We start from the raw sequence: 20,572 nt of genomic DNA, 5'->3' as shown, positions 1-20,572 counted from the left end.
ATCAGTGCATAATTTTTCTTAAAATATAAATTTAATTAAAAATTCTATTAAGATATATTTACATCAAAAGATGCCTTTCTTAAGATGATAGGCTTATCACTATTTTTTTGTCAATTCCTCATATTTTTCAGGGGTAACAAAAACTTGTCATTTCATTTCTCTTACCCATGAAATTTTTTCCCCCATCTAGATGTAAATCTGGGTGACATACATAAAAGAAAACTCAGAAAATAATTCAAAAAATTAAATCTCTTAGATTTCTAAATACAAAGTTTGCTTAATGTTTATGTAATTAAGTTTTAGCATACTTTATTCTATTGAGGTTTATTTAACTAGTTAAAACACACACACAAAGCCCATGAAATGAAATACTCATGTGACCACAAACTGCCCCAGTTACTGAAAGATGAGAAAAAGCATTTAAAAGCAATTCAAGTTAGTTCATTTTTCTCTGCCTCTCCTTATTAGGCAAGACTCTCGTCTATGCTTAACTGACTCTTCAAAATCCAATTTAGGTATCTAAGGAGCTGATCCTCATCAAAACCACATGACCTTGAGCCACAGGTACTTACAGCTCAGTCAAGATGCATCTATGTGTGAAATAAGCACTTGATTTCATATTTAATTATAGTGCATAGCCTCCATTGTCCATCAGTGGTTGTATATTTTTTTATCGTCAAAATATGTATTATCCACCTCTTCCAAATTTATTTAGGCTGGTACTTCGCAATGCTCTAGGATTTATATTGTGCTGACATTTCCAAATTAATTGTAATTAAGTGGCACATAGTGCCCAGAAAAATAAGATGTTAGTATAGCCTCAAAATATCTCTAAGAAGCAGAGTAGAAGCAATGTTAGACTGGAGACTGGGGGCTGCTCAACTGATGGTGACACACAGCTATTAAGAATTCCTCTTTGCTTGGAATTGGTTTTGATATTTTTTAAAAATCTAGTTATATCTTTTATTGAAACATACACAAAACATATGGTACTAAAGATATTTTCAAAGGTTCTTCCACTGAAAATGTCTTAAGAATAATGTGGAAAATTCTAGGCACACAAAAAGAGATCAAGATTTTCTAAATTCTGGAAATGTTTATTAAATGTTTAGTGTTAAATTATAAAATGTTCCTTGAAAAATCATACAGAATGTTTTAGTAACATGATCACTAATGCTAAAAGATTAACACACATGAAGTTTTTTTCTTCAGTTCATAGATAACTATTTTAATCATTGTATTTATGGCTGTGTACTTACAGAATAACTAAAGTAGCGTAAGCAGACATAAACATCAGAGAACAAAGCAGTGTCACCCATATACTTGGCTTGGTGAGTTCTTCTATTATGTTATTTACCTATACATAACAGACCTAGAAAGGGTAACACTCTTATAACTTATTATTCTGCTTCTAAAAGATTGAAAAAGAATCTAGAAACAGATAGAAAATTCTACATGAGATCCTCTTCCTACAAAATTCAATGTTTCTTTCCTGAAGTCCTGAGCTGTCCATATGCAACATATGGTTGCTTCTGAATTAGAGGCTGATTACATTTAAAATCATTCTGTAGGAGGAAAATGATGACATTTTATGATGTTAAATTATAAAGTTTAAACTGAGGGTATATATAAGAGCTCTCTAGAGTAAACTGTTGTTGTTTATGTATTTTGCCAAATTTCTGAACATAAAAATCCAGCATGGCTCAAAGAACAAAAGGTGCACCAGGAATGCACAGTGGGTCTGGGAAGATCAGAGAGCTGCTCGATGTCATTTAAGAGGAGGACTATGAGCAGGAATGACCTGCTCGAGGCCTCCTAAACTGAGAAGGCCATCTGTCAACAGTCCCTCTCTTCCTGCCCCGCCACCACTTCCTACCCACATCAGTTAGGGGACTTGGTGATCTAGTATTCCACGTAAATACTCATGACAATTGGAAGGAAAGAACCACTAGCCACTCTAAGACTTGCAGTTCATGGATGCAATTTTGACATCAATTATAGAATCATGAAAAGTATTTTCACATGATATATATAACTCTATAGTCCATCTTATATAAACTCAAGTCCATCTCTACATTATCAAAAACAAAGTATTTAACGCCTTAAAAGAGAATTAAAATCAGAATCATAGACAGCCCAGTTCTATGATTTAAGTATCTAATTTATACTTAAAATATACTTTTCAACTTATATTTAAAACCAAAAAAAATTCCCTGCAAAAAATAAATGTTAACTTTACTATATCCAAAATTATGACTTAGTCTAATAAATAAATAGATACTTTAGAAAAAATGTGTACCAAAATCTAAAAATCATTTAGGGCAGAAGAAATTTTTAAAGTCCAGAATGTGCTAGAAATCTGAAAGTATGCCCTAGGAACAAAACAATGACCAAACAACATGCAAAAATGTCACCAATGTTCAGGCCAACTTTTGTTCTACTTTTATCCATAGTTACATTTTAATTATTTTCAACCAATTTACTTCACTATATAGTATTAAAATGCATCATTTATAAAAACTCATCTTAAAACAAACAAAATGTTTCCTAGAGAAACCAAAATGAACTGGAAAAAATAAAAACTGTTTTCCTGTTTTCATCTGGTGTGAAAATAGACAATTCCCACAGACTTTAAGATTCAGTCAATGCATATCTTTAGAACACCTATACTATATTTTAGATAAAAAAGCCTCTATTTTTGATAAGTAGAAAGGCAGTCTTTATCAGAATGATTTAATAAAAGACAACTTGATTACCTGAATAAAGATATTGATTCAAAATTCATTTACATTTTAGTATATACTGTGCAGATTTACTTTAGTATTCTGTTTGTCCAGATATTAATTGATTTTGAAATAAATTGCTTTTACTTGAGCAATTTTCATTCTCTAGCACATGGAAATGTATATGTAAGAACAACACATATAGGTCACATGTATATTCTAATCTTTCTTCATATGAAAATTTCTTTATAAATAAAGTGTAGGGAAATACTGACATTACATTTCTCCATTATAGGGGACTTTTAATTAAAACATTAAAGTTAAAATAGCTTGGCACATAATTGGAGGAGGGAAGGGTATTCTCTTATCATCATCTAGTCAATGATAAAGAGTGAAAAACCAGTCTCTGGCTATAAAGTCTTTTACTTTTACTTTTGTAATCATATACTGAAAAACATATTACAAGATGAAATCAAGTTCCTAAACTCAAGGGTAAAAATTCAAATTTATAAGTTTCATCTTCAATACATGATCATTTGAGCAACAAAACTTCTGAACCAAAAAATTTTCTCCACTGGCAAAGGGAAAAGGTCAACCTCTTACTTCATACCCACCTTTTCTTTCTTATCATCTTCTCTGATAATGTACATCAGAAACATACATTAAAACAAAAAAAGCTAAATCCAACAATAAATTCTTCAAGAAGAAGAACTATTAAAATGAAATTTTTTAAATGAAAAAAATAGGAATTATACTTTGGGAACCCTAATTTCAACAAGAAGGGAAAATAAAACAGTTTCACAGAGACTTTACAGAAACATCTGGCAAATATAAGCTAACTGCTACAGCCTCGAACTCTATTAGATGCCAACATTGTTTAAACTAATTTCATGAAAGAGACATAAAACCAACCAAGAGACATAAAAGCACTAAGTAGTTAGTTTATCTTGAAAAATGTCACTTAGGGTAATGTGAAACAAGGAGAGAAACCCAGTTGAGTATTCTATATTTTACTGACAGACTTGAAAGCTTTTTTGTTCGTGCTGAATAGATAAGAATCATTTTTGAGTGCCCTCTGCTTTGATCACATTCTTCTTGCACTAAGGAAATAAAGAAAACATAAAAATGCTTTCAGTCCATCAAGTGCTGCCAGCACCAGCTCTGTAATCTATGCCAAGTCCATCAACTTTTATCTCAACTTGTAGACTCTAGGCCAAGCCACTAACCATCTCTACTCTAGAACACAATGAGAGCCTCCTAAAACGCTCTCCTTGCTTTCACACTTACCCCAGTATAATTCATTCTCGGAAGAGTAACCTAAGCAATCTTTTTAAAATGTATCAAATCCTGTCATTCCCCCATTTAAAAACCTTTCGATGGCTTTCAAATTCATAAAAGAGTCAAATGATAGCCTAGAGAGACCCTATGTGACTGGATCCCTGCCAACCTCTCCTCGCCTATCTTCTTCCACCCTAGCCCACAACCCATCCCTCAAATGAGAGTCTCTCAGCCTTGGCACTATTGACATATGGGGCAGGATGGTCCTCTGCTCTGGGAACTGTCCACAGGATGTTCAGCAGCATCCCTGAGGGTACTCTTCCCATGAGGTGCCAGCAGTACCATTACCCCCAGTCACCATAACAAATATGTTTCCAAACATTGCTTTTAAAGAAGCCAAGCTTCCTGGTCCTTTCCCTCTCATTTCCCTCTAACTGAAATGCCCCCAATACCTGAGCCACCAGTGCGCTGCCCCCCAATACCTGTACAGCTGGTTCCTTATCATTGTCTCAACTCAGCCGTTATGGCTTACTCGGCAGTCTTCTCTACTCATCCTATGTAAAGCTGCACCCATTTCCATCATATCTAGAGCCTGGCATTTAACATAACAAGGTACAAAGCAAATGCTCAAAAAAGTAGTTCTTGAAAGAATGCATAAATGTCAGTATTTATGGGAAAGTTCTTAAGTGGCAGCATTGTAATATTTCACATATGATGCCATAGCAGCACTCCTGGAGGGTCTCCTCTACATGATCTGCCAGCATCCTCTACACGATCTGCCTGCATCCTTCAAATGTTCACCTTTGCGTGCATCATTAAGTCTTTCCTCTGGGAATACTGGTAGCAATGCTGTCACTTCTTGGAATATATATTTGTCCACTGTGCCTTAACAAACTAGTCCAATGCCAGAGCATCCTTCCAGAGGGTGGGGGAACAGAGAGGCACCTGAACTGTTCAGAAGAGCATTGGAAGCACTTCCACCCCACTACAGCTAGCTAAATAGCCATGGCAGAGTGTTTGCTCTACATGGACAGGAAAGGCTGACCATTATACTTAAGCAGTCACTTTTAATTTATCTTGTTTTAAGTAGGTAAAATTTTTAGTTAAAAATAAAAAAACAAAGATAAAAACATGACGCTGATTACTTCGAAAGCAAAGGCTGTAAGAATGAAGTGTGAGAGATGGACAGTGACTGTACTGGGGTATGTGGTGGGGACTTGAAAATGGGGAGAATCTAGTAACCACAATGTTGCTCATGTGATTGTATATTTATGATATCAAAAAAAAAGAATTAAGTGTAAGAGCTGAATCTTAATTGATCAAAAGAGTTTTAGTGTTTTCATGTGAACTGGTAAATTCATTCAGGTTAACCACATGCTAAACAGTTAAATCATGCCAAACTGTAAAGCCTCTCACCAGTAATCCAACTGTATTTCATTTAACTCAAAAGAACGGATTCCTTTATGTCACAACTGTCCTTTTGGTTACTTCTGGAGTTGTTTTTGATATAAGAACTCTGAAAATACATTTCTATAGAACCTTAATGCAGCTGGTCTTCAAGTTATCATGTCATTGCTCTGAATTACTATAATATATTCTAGATATTTAATCAAAATCACTGACTTAAATACTATCATACATGAGAGCACTTGTGTAAGAAAGAGCACTTTGGAATGGGCAAGTGAGACCTTGCAGAGCAGTGTGGGGCAGGAGGCAGGAGCCAGCACGTACCAGTTGTGCACCATGAGTTTCTGCACGGCCAGGAGAGCGTTGTAGCGAACCTGCTGGTCTTCGTGGTGCATGTGGTTCATCACCAGCTGCTTCCCACCAAGCTGTTCAATAACCCTGAGGAGCAGAAGCCACTTTGTGAAGATGTTGCAATTACTTCCAAACTCATGCTTGTTACTCAGCAGAAAACCCAAATATCACAGTGCCAAGGGGTTTTTAAAAATAAAAGTTACAATATAGTTATGTAAACTAACATGTCTTTTTTATGTTATTTCTACAAATTACAGATTTAGAGTATTCAGATATTTTTTTTTGAATTCCTAATGATAAATCCACTGGTTATTTTCACTTTCTAATTCAAGTAAATATCATCTACCTGGGTACCTCACAGACTTTGAACTATCTTAAATAATAATTTCCTAGGTAATTGAGTCTTAACTTCTTTATTACCAGCATATCTGGCTTGTTTGAGCTCTGTATGTTGAACACAATCTAATATCTGTAATGATACCAGATCAACATTAAGCCCACCATTGCCATGCTGTCAGACAGATATGGGCTCAGATGTAGACAGCAGGGAACACAGGGTTATAAAGCACTCAGTAGAAACCATATTAATTTCCTGAAAAAGACTATTGATTTTTAAGATAGATGTCCTTTCTTATAATCATGGAATATGTCACATGACCTCCTGGGCAGTGAAACAGAGGAGAAAATTCCTATTGTCAAGAGCACCAAAATGATTGACAACTAACACTGATTTGTATCACTGCATCCCTTAACACACTGAAAAATCCAGTTACTATGGATACAAAAGTGAAAATGGTTATTTACTTCATGAATGGAAAGAGGTTCTCTGTTCTTTTACAAGGTGTGGCTATAGTTTAGAGCTGTGGAGTCTCTTTACTCCAGCACAACTGTGTATTCTCTGGTTCATCCTGTCTGGTAGGCAACATCACTACTAGGTAATCAGGGACAAGTGACACCTTAATGCTATTAGTAGCTCATTTCATGGTTTAGCACAATCTTCCAGATGGGTGGGTGGAGTCAGGGGTGAGAGAGAGGCTCTTATCTGTATACCTTTTCATACTTCATTTTTTTTAGAGAATAACGCTCTGAAATGATCACAGGTTTAATAATGTAATATTTGTTGAAAGTCTAATGGTATTGGCCATGGTCCTCATGTGACTGTAGTTCATGCTTACAACAAACCAGCAAGGCAGGCATCATATCAGTATATTACACATGAGGAACTGAGGGTCAGAGAAGTTTAGGTTCTTTCCCAGAGGTGATCAGCTGGTAAGTAGAGCCAGATCCAAACCCATATGGCCTTAACTCTTAAGAGCCATGTTCTTCCTGCAGACATCATGCTGTGACTGCCTTTCTAAGCAGCATCTGTTATCTCTTCTTGCCTTTAGCTTACATCTGCTTTGGCTAAAACACAGGCTCAGACAATGTACAGAAAGCTGGGCACTGGAATGAAAGCTTACTATTCTAGGGGATTAAGTACAGGGCCACACTTTGAGTTTCATCTCTATGACTTTTGCTAATGCATCCAATTGCCCTACTTCCCAACTAAACTCTTCTGCCTCCAAACTTTAGATATTGTTCAGATAAAGTCTTCTAGAGTAGTGGAGGTGGTGAAGATGGCTAGTACTGGTGGTGGTGGTGGTGGTGGTCGTGGTGGTGATGGTGATGGTGATGATGGTGGTGATGGTGATAGTAGTGGTGATGGTGGTGGTGGTGGTAGTGATGTGCTGGTGATGGGATGCTGGTGTTGGTGGTCATCGGGTAGTGGTGATGGTGGTGATGGTTGTGGTGGGGGGGTAGATGGTGATGGTGATAGCCACTGGGATAAATGATGGGGAATATAGAGATATCAGAGTTCACAGATAAGGAGTAACATTCAGGAAAAGGAAGGTCACAAGGTCCAACATGCCTTTTTCCCATTTGTGCTTAGAATTATCCATTGGAAATATTGATTTCTAAGGAAATATTGAACTGCCAAAGCTTATTAATTATTTAACTAAACATCAGTTCACCCAACATCTTTGTAATCATGTTAATTTTTTCAGACTGCTAAGGCTGACATATATCCATATATGTAACAGGATAATATAGAACTCCTTTTGCCTCAGTATTAACTGAGACATGGAATCAACAGATACCAGACACTGATATGAATGTGACAGAGAACAGCACATGCAGAATCCACAGAGAACTCTAACAATTCCTAATCCCCTCAAGGAACTCTGTATCAAATAGTAAAGGATCCAAGGAGGGAAGGGATAATTCTAAGTGTGCTGTAGAGAATACTGGGCCATGCTGTAGGTCCCTACCCTACAGAAAAGAAAAAGCAGGTGAGGGCTTCTAACATCATGCCAAGGGAGCCACACCCAGAGTCAGGTGTGTGCTCCCTGCAGTGGGGAGGGCAGTGAGTGCCTGAGAGTGGCACAAGCCTGAGAGGTCACAGTAACCCACAGCAGCAAGCTAGAGGAGGCTGTGTCAGAATCAGCCAACACTCCCAGAGCCTGGGAGCAAAGGAATTTGAGTGTCACCATGAGCCAGATGAAACACAACAAATGGGTCACCCCACCCCACGGGAGCTGCAGTGGATGGCCCAGAAAAGGTGCCTCCAACCAACTCAAAAAAGTGCTCCCAGGGAAATCATCAGCTTCAGACATCCACTGGGGTGAGAGAACATAAGGCCACAAACAGCAAGTAAGAAAGTCCCTGCTTCTCCCACTGCCTCTCCCTTCCCCATTCACCAGCCAACCTGGGGAGACTGAGGCGGCAGTAGAGAAGCTCAGAGAAGCAGAGCCAGGAAGAGAAAAGACTGCCAGCTGTCACCTACAAAGAGCATCCAGAATAGAAAGAGAAGTCCTCCTTTTGAAGAGGGAGAAGGGCTCCCTGATTTAAAATAGAGCTGTTACCTGAGGATGAGGGAAAAGTAATGTGACCTGCCTAGGCTTTTATCCAGAGGCATGGAAATAATATCATCACTGAACACATTTTAAAGGGATTTGGGGGAATAAACATAAAGTCATTATTATCTTACCACAAACTGCTTATTCAACCAATCAATGGGGTGTTACTGTGTGAGTACTCTGAGGGGCTGGCGGGCTGGTTCCTACCCTTACTATTTAGGGTAACACCCTGCCTCCCCCTGCCCTTGCTCACTCCTCGCTGAGGCACTTCTGTGACTGGAGAGTTTGGAAGCAAGAATCTGGCATGCACAGATACATCCCCTCCTTTCTCTTCCACAACAGGTTAATGGGTTAAGTCCAGTTCTGGGTTCAGTATTAGGAAGGCCATCTGTCTCCTGAACATACACATTCTTCAACTTTGATTTTATCAATAAAGATTCTCTTTTGGCCTCTGTCTGTTAATTCCTTTGTCATGTTCCTCATAGAGTTCAGAATTCAAGCAGGAGGAGGATTATTTGTTGGGCCCCTTCTGGATACCTCTAATACATGGAAAACATAGCCAGTTCTCATTCACGGTTATGTTCTGTAAAGTCACCGAGACAGCGAGTACCGAACTCTTAGGAAAAATACAGGTTTAGGCTGTTGGAAGCCTCTGGTCACATTTTCATCAACCAATCAGTATATAACCTTGTTTCATGTGTTTCTGTTTAGAGACAACTTATTTAATGAATACAATTGACTCAGCCTTGAACTCAGCCACCAGCACCACAACCCATGTCTGAACAGAGCTTCTCTAGCATCCATATTTCCTCCATAAGGTACATCACAGCCTTTTGTGCTTAGTAAGCTCACCACTAAGCCCATGGGCCATTTTAAACAGTAAAATCACCAATAGAAAGCATAAAAATACAAAAACCATGACAATAAACAGGTATCAAAAAGGACACTGGTTTATAGACTGGGAGCTAAAACAAGAAGACAGAGTGACAACCTGTTTGACCTCAGCTGGAAAATTATGCACCCAGTGACTCAAACTTTGCTTGTACATGTTCACGAACGATCTTGAAAGCACATGCATTGATTTGAGGTTACAAATAAATTTAATAGGAAAACTTAAAAACATAGAATCCATAAACAATGAGGATCAATTGTATATACATAAATATAATCCCAGAAAGCTGCCATATTACACATAATATGAGATTTAGAAAAGAGATCACACATCATATTTAATAATAATGATAATAATGATTTATTTTTATAATTCTGGGTTCTATGCTAAATGCGTCATACTTTTTATCTCATGAAATCTTCACAAGAACAATGTACTACTCTCTGGCCCTCTAGAAAGCAGTGTGTTCTGACATTTTAAATCCTTGCCCCATATACTATATTCTTATATTGCCACCAGCCAAGAAAACTTTGAGAAGTTTTTCTTTTAATAATTTCCACTACCGTATTTATTTATTAAGCATTCATTTTCAAACTGTGCAGGTTATGGCCTTCTACTCCAGAGACCCCAACAGATCTCACAGAGGAATGGATAATTCCCACTTGAAACTCACTGCTATAATAAAATAAGCAGACATTTGCCATCTTCTAAATTTGAGATGCCATTCAAGGCTAATAGGGAAAATCTTGCTCAACATATTTCAAAACAAGTTGAGTCAATAGCATGTCAAGCTTAAAGGCTTAGAACATTATAATACATGATTAACAAGCTCAATACTGGTAGGAACTTAAGGAATGTACCAGCTGGTGACAAAATGAAATGTTAATTTTAGAGTAAATTTCAAATATCCTACAAAGCACCGCACTACTTTTGTTTGTCCTAAAGGTCTTTTTTCCCTGTAATATAGTTCTGTAATGTAATATGTAATATAGTTACATAAAATATCCTGGTAAGGATTTTATTGTTTAGCATTCTTTCATGGCTAATAATATTATATCACACTATAACATATTATGATTCCATAACATACTGCTAAAACTTGCAGTGTATGATTCCATCTACATGCAAGTAGATACTTTCAAATCTATGTGGCAATATATTCTCTAGAGTCTACAAGTTTAATGAGCATAGAAATCACTGTTTTGTAATATTATTCTATTTTGTTATTCCTATAATAATGTCATTAACATTAAAAAAAGAACTTAGGAGAACATTTACCAGATTTGTAAATGGGTAAGTTTTTCTAAGCATAAAAACAGTGGAAGAAACCACAGAGGTTTTCACTGGAATGTAAGCTCCACGGGGCAAAACTCATAACGGCTCCAAGTACAAAGACGCTCAATAAAACATTAGTGCTTGAATGAATATAGTGAATGACTAGATTTCACTACATAGCAACTGAAACTTACATATAATAAAAATTTTATGAATTCAATAATAAGGTGATCAACAAACTTAAAAAATGTTTATCTTAAATGTGGCAGCTAAATTCCTAATAAATCATGTAAGTCATCGAAATATAAATTAAAAGCACCAGGTACCATTTACCCCTGTGAGAGGTTAAAGACAAATGATAGTGTTCAGTGCTGCTGGGAAGTTCGTGAATATGCCAACTTTTTATTTATTATTTATTTATTTTTATTTTAGTATCATTAATCTACAACTACATGAGGAACATTATGTTTACTAGATTCTCCCCATCACCAAGTCCTCCCCACAAACCCGTTAAAGTCACTGTCCATCAGCATAATAAGATGCTGTAGAATCACTACTTGTCTTCTCTGTGTTGCACAGCCCTCCCCAGGCACCCCCTCCCCACGACATTATACATGCTAATAGTTATGCCTCCTTTCCTTTCCCCACCTCTTATCCCTCCCTGCCCACCCATCCTCCCCAGTCCCTTTCCCTTTGGTAACTGTCAGGCCATTCTTGGGTTCTGTGAGTCTGCTGCTGTTTTGCTCCTTCAGTTTTATACTCCACATATGAGTGAAATCATTTGGTACTTGTCCTTCTCTACCTGGCTTATTTCACTGAGCATAATACCCTCTAGCTCCATCCATGTTGTTGCAAATGGTAGGATTTCTTTTCTTCTTATGGCTGAATAATATTCCATCATATATATGTACCACACCTTCTTTATCCATTCATCTACTGATAGATACTTAGGTTGCTTCCATTTCTTGGCTATTATAAATAGTGCTGCTATAAACATAGGGGTGCATCTGTCTTTTTCAAACTGGGCTCCTGCATTCTTAGGGTAAATTCCTAGAAGTGGAATTTCTGGGTCAAATGCTATTTCTCTTTTGAGCTTTCTGAGGAACCTCCATACTGCTTTCCACAATGGCTGGACTAGTTTACATTCCCACCAGCAGTGTAGGAGGGTTCGTGTTTCTCCACAACCTCTGCAAAATTTGTTGCTGTTTGTCTTTTGGATGGTGGCGATCCTTACTGGTGTGAGGTGATATCTCATTGAGGTTTTAATTTGCATTTCTCTGATGATTAGTGACGTGGAGCATCTTTTCATGTGTGTGTTGGCCATCTGAATTTCTTCTTTGGAGAACTTTCTGTTCTCCCCTGCCCACTTTTTAATAGGATTATTTGGTTTTTGTTTGTTGAAGTGCATGAGCTCTTTATATATTTTGGATGTCAATCCTATATTGGATCGGTTGTTTATGAATATATTCTCCCATACTGTAGGATGCCTTTTTGTTCTGTTGGCGGTGTCTTTTTCTGTACAGAAGCTTTTCAGCTTGATATAGTCCCACTTGTTCATTTTTGCTTTTGTTTCCCTTGCCCAGGGAGATATGTTCATGAAGAAGTCGCTCATGTTTATGACCAAGAGATTTTTGCCTATGTTTTTTTCTAAGTGTTTTATGGTTTCATGTCTTTGATCCATTTCAAATTTACTTCTGTGTATGGGGTTAGACAATGATCCAGTTTCATTCTCCTACATGTATCTGTCCAGTTTTGCCAACACCAGCTGTTAAAGAGGCTGTCATTTCCCCATTGTATGTCCATGGCTCCTTTATCATATATTAATTGACTATATATGTTTGGGTTAATGTATGGAGACTCTATTCTGTTCCACTGGTCTGTGGCTCTGTTCTTGTGCCAGTACCAAATTGTCTTAATTACTGTGTGTTTGTAGTAGAGCCTGAAGTTGGGGAGTGCGATCCCCCCCATTTTACTCTTCCTTCTCAGGATTGCTTTGGTTATTCGGGGTCTTTGGTGGTTCCATATGAATTTTTGAACTATTTGTTCCAGTTCATTGAAGAATGTTGTTGGTAATTTGATAGGGATTGCATCGAATCTGTATATTGCTTTGGGCAGGATGGCCATTTTGACAATATTAATTCTTCCTAGCCACGAGCATAGGATGAGTTTCCATTTGTTAGTGACCTTTTAATTTCTCTTAAGAGTGTCTTGTAGTTTTCAGGGTATAGGTCTTTCACTTCCTTGGTTAGGTTTATCTGTAGGTATTTTATTCTTTTTGATGCAATTGTGAATGAAATTGTTTTCCTGATTTCTCTTTCTGCTAGTTTATTGTTCTTGCATAGGAAAGCCACAGACTTCTGTGTATTAATTTTGTACCCTGCAAATCTGCTGAATTCCAATATTACTTCTAGTAGTTTGGGAGTGAAGTCTTTAGGGTTTTTTATGTACAATACCATGTCATCTGCAAATAGTGACAGTCTGACTTCTTTACCAATCTGGATTCCTTGTATTTCTTTGTTTAGTCTAATTGCAGTGGCTAGGACCTCTAGTACTATGTTGAGTAACAGTGGGGAGAGTGGGCATCCCTGTCTTGCTCCTGATCTTAGAGGAAAGCTTTCAGCTTCTCGCTGTTAAGTATGATGTTGGCTGTGGGTTTATCATATATGGCCTTTATTATGTTGAGGTACTTGCCGTCTATACCCATTTTGTTAAGAGTTTATATCATGAATTGATGTTGAATTTTGTCGAATGCTTTTTCAGCATCTATGGAGATGATCATGTGGTTTTTGTCCTTCTTTTTGTTGATGTGGTGGATGATGTTGATGGATTTTCAAATATTGTGTCATCCTTGCATCCCTGAGATGAATCCCACTCGGTCATGGTGTATGATCCTTTTGATGTATTTTTTAATTCGGTTTGCTAATATTTTGTTGAGTATTTTTGCATCTATGTTCAAAGATGCCATCTTATATGCTGCTGTTGGAAATCTCAGCTGGTCTATATTTAATAATGTAGAGTCATTATCTTGAATAGGGTAAAACTATCTCCAGTTCCAAAACTCAACATCTAATCTGAAATACTGAAATGATCTTTTAAGATGACTATATGGTGGTGAAAATGGTCACTGAAAATTCGAGTTTTTCTTCTAAGTCTTAATGTATTTCATTTATAGTAGAAAAAAATAATGAGGACTGTAGTTAAAAACACACATCCACAAGTTACAACTAAATTTAAAGAAATATAGCTAAATGCAACCATAGATTGGGAATATTTGCCTCTGCCTCACAAGTGGAAACATTCAATTTTCCTGCTTTTACATGGAATGAGCTGGTCAACTTAGTATCTAATGAATTGTTAAAGCAGACTTTAGTGAGAAGTCCTGAGTCCACATATGATCTGAATATCCAAAACTACATTCAAGGGCCTTTAAACTCTTGTAGCCACTCTTGCCAACTTAGAGTGAGCTAGCATTTCCTAATTTAGTAGCAATAAAGAATAAGAAAAGAAAGTGAGTGCAGAACTTGACTTATGTATAACTCAAGCATTATGTACAACTCAAGCACACCTTGGTAAAAGATCATAAATGAAATCATTCCTATAATTGACATGAGACAGTTATCAGTCATTTAAAGTATAACCACATTTTTTAAATATTGATTAATCTTTTAAAATATTTATTCAAATTGTTGGTCTGTAAAACAACTGAATATGTATTCAGCTTGAGAAACACTCTTGTAGAGGGAGATGGGATGACTTCACAGACAGAAAATGCTACCTTTTTTTTCTTCAAGAAATTCAAAGAGGATAGTCTTCAAGTGTCTGTGTGATCAGGAGAAAATAATTTGAAAATATATCTCAAAGAACAAGGAGGAGATTCACAGAAATTAAGTTACTCTGTGATATACTGCTTATGTGCTTTAGAATAAAGATTGAATATACTGGTTCATGTGTCCATGTAAGCTGCTTGAAGGGCAAAGAAAAGGAGTAGTATAGCCAAGCAGAAAAAGACTGTGTTAGGAAGTGTTTTGGCACTGAGTACTGATTGCAGTAAATGAAGCTAGCACCCAAACAAGCCAGTCAGCAACCCAGCAATCCCACTGAGGTGGTACTAGTGCAACAGTCACATAGAATCACCCTGCCCACACCCCCTTTATCCCCAGCCACCCTGTTTCATGGCCTCAGCCTGATACCAACCCAGGAGACCCCCAGTGTCCTTCCAACCACAAGTGTCCTTGCCTTCCCAGAGAGGCCACAGCCCACTGCCCTAGACAGTGGCCTTCAACACCAGCCACCCTGCCAGTGCAGCCCCAGCTGGCAACCACACAGGAGACCCCTAGTATGTCCCTGGGAGCCTAAGCATTGGGAACCCCAATCCATGCCAACCTGGCCTCCAGCAAGCCATCCAAAATCAGCAGGCACATGCAGTCTACCAAGGGGACATTCCTATACAAGGCCACACCTTCAATATTGGGAGAGTTACTCCTTTCACTTAATCTATAGTCACCTAACCTATAGAAACAAACATAGAAAATTAAACAAAATGAGGAGACACAAGCTTGAAACAAAACAACATGACAAAACTTCAGAAAAAGAACTAAAGGAAACAGAATTAAGCAACTACCTGACAAAGAGTTTAGCCTCTACAAAGAGATAGAAAATATAGAAAAGAAAAATATAAAAAAAGAATCAGAGATAAAGGGTACAATAAATGAAATGAAAAACACACTAGAGGAAATCAACAATAAATTAGAGGGTGCAAAAGAATGGATCAGCAATTTGAAGACAGAAAAGTAAAAAATACTCAAGCTTAAAAGGAGAAAGAAAAAAACAAACAAACAAAAAAAGAGGCCAGGTTAAGGGAGGTCTAGGACAATATGAAACATCCAAACATTCTATTTCGGATGTTCCAGAAGTAGAGAGAGAGAGAAAGGGCTGGAAAACTTATTTAAAGAAATAATAGCTGAAAACGTCCCAAACTTAGGGAAGGAAGCAGACATTCATGTCCAGGAAGCACAGAGAGTCCCAAACAAGATAAACCTAAGGAGTTCCACATCAAGACACACAGTAATTAAAATGTTAAGATCAAAGACAAAGGAAGAATCTTAGAAGCAGTGAGAGAAAACAATGAATTACCTACAAGGGAAACCCCATAAGATTATCAGCCAATATTTCAGCAGAAACTCTAGAAGCCAGAAGGAATAACATGACATATTTCAAGTGCTGAAAGAGAAAGACCTACAACCAAGAATACAATACCCAGGAGATAATCATTCAGAATGGAAAGAGAAATAAAGAACTTCTCAAATAAATACAGGCTACAGGAGTTCACCACCATTAAACCAGACTTATAAGAAAGGTTAAAGGGACTTAATTTAGAGAGAAAGAAAAGGCCATAACTAGAAGCAAGAACATAATGACAAGAAAAAATTTCACAGGTGAAAGCAAACAGTAAAGGTAGTAGACCAATCACTTAAAAGCTAGTATAAAGGTCAAAAAAAGACAAAAGTAGTAAAATAAATTACATCTAAAAATTAGTTAAGGGAATCACTAAATAAAAGGTATTAAAGAGGACACCATATACATAAAACATAGAAGAGAGGGAAGCTAAATGTAACACTATTAGAATGCATTTGAACTTCAGTAACCATCAACTTAACATATGCTGCTATACATGTAAGACATCATATATAAACCACACAGTAACCAAAAACCTACAACAGATACACACACAAAAAAAGAGAAAGGGGCAGAGCCAAGATGGCGGCTTGAGTAGAGCAGCGGAAACCTCCTCCCAAAACCATATATATTTTTGAAAATACAACAAATACAACTCTTCCTAAAAGAGAGACCAGAAGACACAGGACAACAGCCAGACTACATCCACACCTGCGAGAACCCAGTGCTTCATGAAGGGGGTAAGATACAAGCTGTGGCCTGGCAGGACCCAAGCACCACTCACCCCAGCAGCTCCCAGCGGGAGGAGAGGAGTCAGAGCGAGGAGGGAGAGGGAGCCAAGAACTGCTAATCACCCAGCCCTAGCCATCCACACCGGAGCGCAGACACACACTGCGTACATGGGGTGCTGGATACTAGGGGAACAGGACAGTAAGACCTGTGAGTGGGTCTCCACAGCCGGCGCCCCTGGGACAAATAAAAATGAGTGCTTTTTGAAAGTCTTAAAGGGACAGTGATGCCACAGGTGGACGGAAGTGTCCCGGGAAACTTAGCCCAACAGCTGGGAATCCCAGGGAATTCCAGGTGCCCTAACCCCCTGGGTGGCAGAACAGCTCAGATGCCCCTCAAGCAGATAAACAGACTCCCAGCCGTTTCCCCTCTGACACAGCTCCGCCATACTGGAGCAGCAGGCTGAGGCAGGCTATGCCCATAGCAAACGTGGAGCTTAACTCAATAGCTGCGGGGCAAGAATCAGAAGCCCCGTCTGTGCGCAGCTGCCCAGCACAAGCCGCTAGAGGTCGCTGTTCTCCCAGGAGAGGAAGGCCATAAACCGGCAAGAAGGGACATTCTCCCAGACGTCACACACACCAGTTCCGCAAACTATCTTTATCACCATGAAAAGGCAAAAGAATTTGATACAGACCAATATCACAGAGTGAACCCCTGAGAAGGAGATAGACCTAACCAGTCTTCCTGAAAAAAAATTCAAAATAAAGGTCATAAACACGCTGATGGAGCTGCAGAGAAATATACAAGACCTAAGGGATGATGTCCAGGTGGAGATAACAGAAATGAAACAAATTCTGGAAGGATTTATAAGCAGAATGGATAAAATGCAAGAGGCCATTGATGGAATAGAAACCAGAGAACATGAACACATAGAAGTTGACGCAGAGAGAGATAAAAGGATCTCTAGGAACAAAGCAATATTAAGAGAACTGTGTGACCAATCAAAAAGAAACAATATCGGCCTTATAGGGGTGCCAGAAGAAGAGAGAGAAAAAGGGATAGAAAGTGTCTTTGAAGAAATAATTGCTGAAAACTTACCCAAACTGACTGTGGGATGCAGCAAAAACAGTCTTAAGAGGAAAGTATACAGCAATCCAGGCATACTTAAAGAAGGAAGAACAATCCCAAATGAATAGTCTAACATCACAATTATTGAAACTGGAAAAAGAAGAAAAAATGAGGCCTAAAGTCAGCAGATGGAAGGACATTATAAAGATCAGAGAAGAAATAAACAAAATTGAGAAGAATAAAACAATAGAAAAAATCAATGAAACCAAGAGCTGGTTCTTTGAGGAAACAAACAAAATAGATAAGCCTCTAGTCAAACTTATTGAGAAAAAGAGAATCAGAACACATCAACAGAATCAGAAACGAGAATGGAAAAACCACGACAGACTCCACAGAAATACAAAGAATTATTAGACAGTACTATGAAAATCTATATGCTAACAAACTGGGAAACCTAGGAGAAATGGACAACTTCCTAGAAAAATACAACCTTCCAAGACTGACCCAGAAAGAAACAGAAAATCTAAACAGACCAATCACCAGCAACGAAATTGAAGCGGCAATCAAAAAACTACCCAAGAACAAAACCCCCGGGCCAGATGGATTTATCTCGGAATTTTATTAGACGTACAGAGAAGACATAATACCCATTCTCCTTGAAGTTTTCCAAAAAATAGAAGAGGAGGGAATACTCCCAAACTCATTCTATGAAGCCAACATCACCCTAATACCAAAACCAGGCAAAGACCCCACCAAAAAAGAAAATTACAGACCAATATCCCTGATGAATGTAGATACAAAAATACTGAATAAAATGTTAGCAAACCAAATTCAAAAATATATCAAAAGGATCATACACCATGACCAAGTGGGATTCATCCCAGGGATGCACGGATGGTACGACATTTGAAAATCCCTCAACATCATCCACCACATCAATAAAAAGAAAGACAAAAACCACATGATCATCTCCATAGATGCTGAAAAAGCATTCGACAAAATTCAACATTGATTCATGATAAAAACTCTCAGCAAAATGGGTATAGAGGGCAAGTCCCTCAACATAATATAGGCCATATATGATAAACCCACAGCTAACATCATACTGAACAGTGAGAAGCTGAAAGCTTTTCCTCTGAGATCGGGAACACGACAGGGATGCCCACTCTCCCCACTGTTATTTAACATAGTACTGGAGGTCCTAGCCAAGGCAATTAGACACAACAAAGAAATACAAGGAATCCAGATTGGTAAAGAAGAAGTTAAACTGTCATTATTTGCAGATGACATGATATTGTACATTAAAAACCCTAAAGACTCCACTCCAAAACTACTAGAACTGATATAGGAATACAGCAAAGTTGCAGGATACAAAATTAACACACAGAAATCTGTGGCTTTCCTATACACTAACAATGAACCACTAGAAAGAGAAATCAGGAAAATAATTCCATTCCCAATTGCATCAAAAAGAATAAAATACCTAGGAATAAACCCAACCAAAGAAGAGAAAGACCTACATACCCTAAAAACTATAAGACACTCTTAAGAGAAATTAAAGAGGACACTAACAAATGGAAACTCATCCAATGCTCTTGGCTAGGAATAATTAATATTGTCAAAATGGCCATCCTGCCCAAATCAATATACAGATTTGATGCAATCCCTACCAAATTACCAACAACATTCTTTAACGAACTGGAACAAATAGTTCAAAAATTCATATGGAAACACCGAAGACCCCAAATAGCCAAAGCAATCCTCAGAAGGAAGTATAAAGGGGAGGGCATCTCACTCCCCAACTTCAAGCTCTACTACAAAGCCATAGTAATCAACACAATTTGGTACTGGCACAAGAACAGAGCCACAGACCAGTGGAACAGATTAGAGACTCCAGACATTAACCCAAACATACATGGTCAATTAATATATGATAAAGGAGCCACGGACATACAATGGGGAAATGACAGTCTCTTCAACAGACGGTGCTGGCAAAACTGGACAGCTACATGTAAGAGAATGAAACTGTGCCACTGTCTAACCCCAGTCACAAAAATAAATTCAAAATAAATCAAAGACCTGAATGTAAGTCATGAAACCATAAAACTCTTTGAAAAAAACATAGGCAAAAATCTCTTGGACATAAACATTAGTGACTTCTTCATGAACATATCTCCCCAGGCAAGGAAAACAAAAGCAAAAATGAACAAGTGGGGCTACATCAAGCTGAAAAGCTTCTGTACATCAAAGGACACCATCAATAGAACAAAAAGGTACCCTACAGTATGGGAGAATATATTCGTAAATGACAGATGCGATAAAAGCTTGATATCCAAAATATATAAAGAGCTCATGCACCTCAACAAACAAAAAGCAAATAATCCAATTAAAAAATGGGCAGAGGAGCTGAACAGACAGTTCTCCAAAGAAAAAATTCAAATGGCCAACAGATACATGAAAAGATGCTCAATATCACTAGTTATCAGAGAAATACAAATTAAAACCACAATGAGATATCACTTCACACCAGTAAGGATGGCTACCATCCAAAAGACAAACAATAACAAATGTTGGCGAGGTTGTGGAGAAAGGGGAACCCTCCTACACTGCTGGTGGGAATGTAAATTAGTTCAACCATCATGGAAAGCAGTATGGAGGTTCCTCAAAATGCTCAAAATAGACTTACCATTTGACCCAGGAATTCCACTTCTAGGAATTTACCCTAAGAATGCAGGAGCCCAGTTTGAAAAAGAGAGATGAACCCCTATGTTTATCGC

At 37.9% G+C, this 20,572-nt stretch overlaps 1 protein-coding gene across 7 annotated transcripts in view; it reads right to left on the bottom strand.

The window, feature by feature from the left end:
- The window catches only part of ATP6V1H (ATPase H+ transporting V1 subunit H), a 165,072-nt gene that overhangs the window by 27,523 nt on the left and 116,977 nt on the right, over window positions 1-20,572 (bottom strand). For 6 of the 7 annotated variants that reach the window (XM_037020810.2, XM_073229512.1, XM_037020805.2 and 3 more), the window contains one exon: window positions 5,733-5,846. The exons of the other annotated variant lie outside the window; for it this stretch is intronic. In XM_037020810.2, the coding sequence (XP_036876705.1) occupies window positions 5,733-5,846 (114 nt within the window). The remainder of the gene's footprint in view (window positions 1-5,732; window positions 5,847-20,572) is intronic. 7 annotated transcript variants of the gene reach the window in all.

The sequence above is a fragment of the Manis javanica genome, chromosome 2 (genome assembly GCF_040802235.1).
Source record: "Manis javanica isolate MJ-LG chromosome 2, MJ_LKY, whole genome shotgun sequence".
Taxonomy (NCBI): Eukaryota; Metazoa; Chordata; class Mammalia; order Pholidota; family Manidae; genus Manis; species Manis javanica.
This window is presented reverse-complemented; position numbering and strand designations above follow the sequence as displayed.